General features: G+C 49.1%; 1 protein-coding gene across 1 annotated transcript in view; it reads right to left on the bottom strand.

The window, feature by feature from the left end:
- Nucleotides 1-1,861: 1,861 nt before the first annotated feature.
- Nucleotides 1,862-6,176, bottom strand: part of LOC101858845 — a 5,561-nt gene continuing 1,246 nt past the window's right edge. The window contains exon 2 of the mRNA XM_005093877.3: nucleotides 1,862-4,238. Within this exon, the coding sequence (XP_005093934.1) occupies nucleotides 1,913-4,238 (2,326 nt within the window). The 3' untranslated portion in view covers nucleotides 1,862-1,912. The remainder of the gene's footprint in view (nucleotides 4,239-6,176) is intronic.

Below are 6,176 nucleotides of genomic sequence, written 5' to 3'. Positions count from 1 at the left end.
ACGGCGCTCGCAGGTGCAGACGGTCATATCATCATCAAGTTAAAAGGGCGGACAGACATTTAGGAAAATCTTGGTAAATAATAATATGGTAAAGACTCCTATTTACATTGGAATTTACAATACTAATTTCAGTGTAAGTATATACCATGACAACCACAACTATACATTTTTATACCCTATCAAACAATCCTATTTCTTTTATAAAATGGGAGTGGGGAAAGGGGAGAAAGGTAGCTGAATTTAAAAGGCAGCAGAAAGTGTTTAAATAGCTTTCTCTCTCTCTATCTCTCTCTCTCTCTCTCTCTCTCTATCTATATATCTATCTATCTCTCTCTCTCTCTATCTCTCTCTCTCTCTTTCTCTCTCTCTCTTTCTCTCTCTCTCTCTGTCTCTCTCTCTTTCTCTCTCTGTCTCTCTCTCTTTCTCTCTCTCTGTGTCTCTCTCTCTCTGTCTCTCTCTCTCTCTCTCTGTCTCTGTCTCTGTCTCTCTCTCTCTCTCTGTGTCTCTCTGTCTCTCTCTCTTTCTCTCTCTCTGTGTCTCTCTCTCTGTGTCTCTCTGTCTCTCTCTCTGTCTCTCTCTCTGTTTCTCTCTCTCTCTGTCTCTCTCTCTCTCTCTCTCTCTCTCTCTCTCTCTCTCTCTCGCTCGCTCGCTCGCTCGCTCTCTCCCGGGAACAGCAAACAAACATGTATGAAACCACAAGTGCCGAGCATGTGTGAAGAGACTACTTAGAACAGAGTTGGACTATGTCCTAACAAAGTTCTAAAGAAGAACTTTAAGAACATTTCTCCAAAAGTTCCAGAACTGTGGTGAGTTGTGACACACAGACACTGGACAGTCAAGCGTTGCAAGACATAAAATCTTCAGGATCTTCACTTCAAAGTTGAAGTCCAAGGAGGAAAAGTTGCGGGATGAGGAAGACGGGGAGACCTCAGAACATCACGCAATGATCAGGATGCTGGACATGGGGATAGAGAGGCAGGGGAAAAGGAAGAAAGGAAGGAACGATTATCTGGAAAGAAAAGACGTCGCCATAATCAGACAGCCACAGGAACAATCAAGCAGCTGCATAACAAGAAAAGTGTTAGATTGGATCCCACAGGGTAAAAGTAAAAGATCAAGGGGAAGACCTCATGGGACCTGGAGAAGAGTCACGGAAATGGATGTACAGAAAAGTGGGAAGACATGAAGTGACATCAAGCGACTAGCCCAGGATAGGGAAAGGTGGAAAGTGTTTGTTCGTGGCCTATATCCTGACCCAGCTGGTTAAGCGCTCAAACACTAACAAACTGACAAGATCTTTCACTGTCTACTATCTATAGCCGGGTACCCATTCCCACCTGGGTGAAGTGAGGAAAGTCCGTGTGAACTGCCTTTCCCAAGGACACAATGTCGGGCCCCTCACGGGAATCGAACCCACGACCTTATGGTTGCGAGTCTCTGATAACACAAGTCACTTATTGCCAGATTGTCACAGCAAATGTTGTTCGATGTGTGAGAAGGTGCTGTGTCTATAGGCAGGGGGCACTCTTCTTGTGGTGGAACAATTCATATAAAATCAGTTCTTTTCATATGTTACATAATAATATTAGTTTTGGTTTTTGTAAGAGTTTTACGGCACTTGAAACACAATAAGGTCATATAAGTGCCGAAGATTAGAGGTGTTACAAGAGAGTAACAAACACAAAAAAGAAGGAGGGGAGATAAAAACGATAGATGTTTGATAGGAAAGAAGGAGCAAACCACACCAGAGCACCCGCCAACCACCCACAGGCGACGGTTTGACAACAAAACTACCTGAACGTTGACAGAAAAAGGTGACAAAATGTATGAGTTTAAACACACAACTGAGAAGAACAAATGATTGTTTTGAAAGACTTATCGTTTATTTCTTAACCTGAAAAGAATGCTATTTTTATCCCACCAAACCAGAAGCAGCAAATACCCGGATGTCTATCACGATGGGCTCAGCTGTCAGCTCAACGGTCCACCGAGCAGTAGAACAGTCCACCTGAACACGCTCATCGCAGCGGCTCACCACCCCACTGACGTCACAGAACACCGCCGTGGGCGTGGCATGGTGGTAAAACGTCACATTGGACGACGAAACAGTAGCGTGCTCGGCGTCCACGGGTTGCCAGGCGACGAGGTGTGACGTCACGTATCCTTGCCAACCGGCATCGGGGCTTCCGAACGCGTAGACGTAGCCATGATCGTCTTCCCTGATGGCTTCTAGGAAGTGAAAGTGTCCGAGGAGGGAAAGCAAGTTCTGAAGAGCGACGTATGTCTTCTTTTTCGCGAAACCCGCGTGCTGAGACCCTGTGAGGCCGCTCCTGCAGTAGATGTGGTCGTCGCAATCGTTGAGATTTCCGTAAAAGAACCAGGTGGACCTCTCCACGCCGTGTCTCGCGTGCAGCAACAAGCCTCTCTTGGCGTACACGGCAGCGGCCGTCTCCGATACACACTCGTGGAAGTTACAGGCCTCCCCCACACCGGCGGAGTCCCATCCCCACTCGGTAACCCACACAGGTTTGTGCGGGGCGTTAGCGTCTCTCCAGCGCAGCATATTCCGGAGTGAGTTAAAAGAACTCGCCGGGTGTTCCGGGAATGTCGCTCTGCGGACGCCGTCATTTCCCGTGACGTAGCTGTAGTGGTGGAAGTTGATGACGTCAATGGAGGGAAGAGCCGTCTCCGTCACCCTGGTCCCGATGTAGTTCCCCGCCGACTCCTTGTCGTCTGCTTGAAAAGCTCCCGGCAGAACTAGAATGTTGGGGTCACCGTGCTTCAGACCTGCCGCCATGTTGTCCAAGACCGTTTTGTAGAACGCCGCGGGATATCTCCACGGTTCGTTGCCGACTTCCGCAGCTTTCACGCTTGAAGCGCCACGACTCGGCCCGAAATGCCGGGCAAATTCCTCGCCGTATCTACGGGAACTGCGCCCGACATTGTCCCATACCGACTCGGAAAACATGTCGGCTGTAAACTGTAAGGACGCGTGAACCGTCAGATTGCTGCGCGCCCATGCGAGATACTCCTTGTCCCAATCCAGCCAACTCTTAGCCTGGGTCCCGCCCCCCGCCGCCATCTTGCTGTAGTCAGCGCTCACATCCGGGTCAGTGACGTCCCAATCCATGTTGTGGTAGTTCCGCCCGTGGCTGGCCACAGGGGAATAGAGTTGCGGCCCCTGGCCCGCGGGGAGCAGGTCGCTGTAGCGGTTATTTCCCCAGCCCCAGATCCCGTTCACCCCAAGCATCTCTCGGAGCGGTGTCGGATTCACCGCGGCGTCCGGCGCCGGGCCGAATTCTCCATCCTTGTCGTACGCGTCCAGTTCCCACATGTAGACTTTGGCGTAGTCGGTGTCCGTGTACTGGTGTTGTACCCGGATGTACCTGACCGTTAGAGTATTGGTCAAGATGGTGGTCACCGTCCCGAGGGCGTTAGGGTCAAGACTGGCCACGTGCTGCCAGGTGAGGCCGTCAGCCGACACAAACATGTCGGTGGTCAGTCCGTGGTGACCAGCCCAGTGGCGGGACTTGACCACTCGGACCTCCGACAGCTCGCCCAGATCCCAGGTCACGTGATCAACGCAACCTTTCTCCCCTAAGGCGGCCAGTTCCCACAACATGGAGCCCGCGCTCACCTCAAACCTCACCGTCTTCACGCGCACGCTCACGGAAACTCTCAGATCCTTGGTCCTGTAGTTGTCGCCAGCATCTAGATGAAACTCTTCCACCATCGCGCTGTTCTCATCCAAAAGTTTCAGCGATGTCGACGCTGCGTATCGCCCCCGTATCGTGACGTACTGGACGCGTTGCGGTGTCGGTAGATTCACATCCAGATAGGGAACAGATCCGGCGGCGCCACCGACACCGTTACCGTTACCGGCAGCCGACACCGAGAACTGGACGCCTGTGCCTGTGTCTCCATCTGTCACTTTCACCAGGTCGGACTTGCCAGACGCGAGCGCCGCGCCACCTGTCAGAGAACATAGCCCCTGGCTACAGGCGTCTTTGAGGACATTAGCGGGGGCGGTCCTCACGTAGAAACCTGGCATACATCCCGCCGACATCCAGTGAGTGGCCGGGTCTCCGTCATTTGCCAGGTTGGCGTGGTTCGGTTGGGAGGAGGCGGTCACCGAAGCCGAGGCTCGCTTGGTGTATGACGTCACGAGTCCTGCATCCGGGTCAAAGGATGACGTCAGGGGGAGCAGGAGGAGACATGGGAGGAAGGGCCAGGAGGATCTGTAGGGGGGGGGAGAGACAGGTTGAGTGCGGGTTTGTGTTTTAGTAGAGGTTTTACGGCGCTCCCAACTGTATAAGGTCAATTTATTTTTTTGCTTTCGTAAGAGTTTTACAGCACTTGCAACACAATAAGGTCATGTAAGTGCCGAAGATTAGAGGTGTTACAAGAGAGTAACAAACACAAAAAAGAAGGAGGAGAGATAAGAACGATACATGTTTGATAGGAAGGAAGGAGCAAACCACACCAGCCCACCCGCCAACCACCCACAGAAACAAGTTTAGTGCGAGTTATTTGGATGTCAACAGAGAAGTCCAAACGGGGAATCAAGCTCTCTCTGCTCACCTCTCTAGCTTCAACAGCACAAAGTCTGCTTCGACTATCAAGGCACCCCGGAAATAGCGGGTCACAAGACAGTGACAAACATACAAAAGAAGTAGAGAAAAAATGACGATAGTAAGGATGAAAGAAAAAGCAGCAGTTCCCCCTATGTTGTTCCGGCACAGTATGAGCATGACATTGATGAATCAGCCCATTTACAATTCTTCTGTGCATAAGAACATGTTAAATCCCCCCTTTGGGAAAGGCCTAAACACACTTCAGTCAGTATCAAGTGTCATCCGACTGATCAAGGGAGGTAAATGACCAGATAAGAAAACTATCACTTTCGTTACTCCTGCTTAATGGAAAGAAGGATTCAATTCACACGCCCTCTCATAATTATGACCTTATGCAGTTGCGAGCGCCGTAAAACTCTTACTAAATAACTGACATTTACATTGAACAAATAAACCGATACAAACTCAGTGATAACGTTTTCTTTTAAGTCAGTTGCCACTTAAAAGTACTGCTACGTTAGTCTTGTGAAGATGTAAAGACACATTCAAAAATCAGGTTCGCCTACTGTAAGCTTTGGTGGGTGTATATTTTGTACACTCGGCCCACAGTTGATGATTTTCTCTAAAGATAGATGTTGTGTGTGTATGTGTGTGTGTGTGTGTGTGCATGCGCGCGTGTGTGTGTGTGTGTGTATGTGTGTGTATGTGTGTGTGTGTGCGTGTGTGTGCGGGGAGGGGGAGGTATAGATAGATAGATAGATAGATAGATAGATAGATAGATAGATAGATAGATAGATAGAACTCAGACAAACTGACGCACAAACAGACATGCAGACAGAGAGACAGACTAGAACATTGAAAGCTTCAGTTGGGCAGATCATGAAATCACACACTACACATCTATGCCCACTACCAAAACCTTCACCTTACAGGCAGCAGAAAATGTTCAAATTGATCGTTTTTAATGACAAGCCGGCTAATCCAGATTTTGGGGGTTTTCAGAAGTCTTGACCTACACCAAAAGTGGGCATTGTCCTACCTATAGGAGAAGTTTAGTTTCTTTGGTGTATATATTTGTTTGATTTTAGAGAAAACTCTCCTTGTCTTTTAAAGAAACTGAACAAAGGTCCAAAAGTTTATCTTCGATTTTCTCAAAACAGCATTTGTCGGGATAGCCCACTTGTGCTTAGAAACGACCAATTAACGCTCCCTCCCCAGACAAGTGCCAGGAGTTTTGGCCACTCAGGGAGTATAGTCACTAAAAGGAAAGTGACAAAGTGTAACGGTTCAAGTAGTGCATAAGTGGGTGTGGCAGTCCCCCTGTTCTCTTGGGGAAACTTGTAACATTTTTTGGGGTCAGTGTTTTACGGCGCTTGCAACAGCATAAGGTCACTTGAGCGGGCGGGACACACTAAACATTAAGCTTATTCAGTTGGTAGAAAATTTTCAATTTTGCGTCTTTGGTGTAGAGAGGTGAAGAGGCGGACTGTCATTTGACCTACACCGGTCTGCACTGTTCCCTTACGTCACCACAGAGGAGATAGGCATCCCAAGATGGACAGAAGTCACGGAGTGAGAGAGAGAGAGAGAGAGAGAGAGAGA

This window comes from Aplysia californica, unplaced genomic scaffold (assembly GCF_000002075.1).
Source record: "Aplysia californica isolate F4 #8 unplaced genomic scaffold, AplCal3.0 scaffold00071, whole genome shotgun sequence".
NCBI lineage: Eukaryota > Metazoa > Mollusca > Gastropoda > Aplysiida > Aplysiidae > Aplysia > Aplysia californica.
This window is presented reverse-complemented; position numbering and strand designations above follow the sequence as displayed.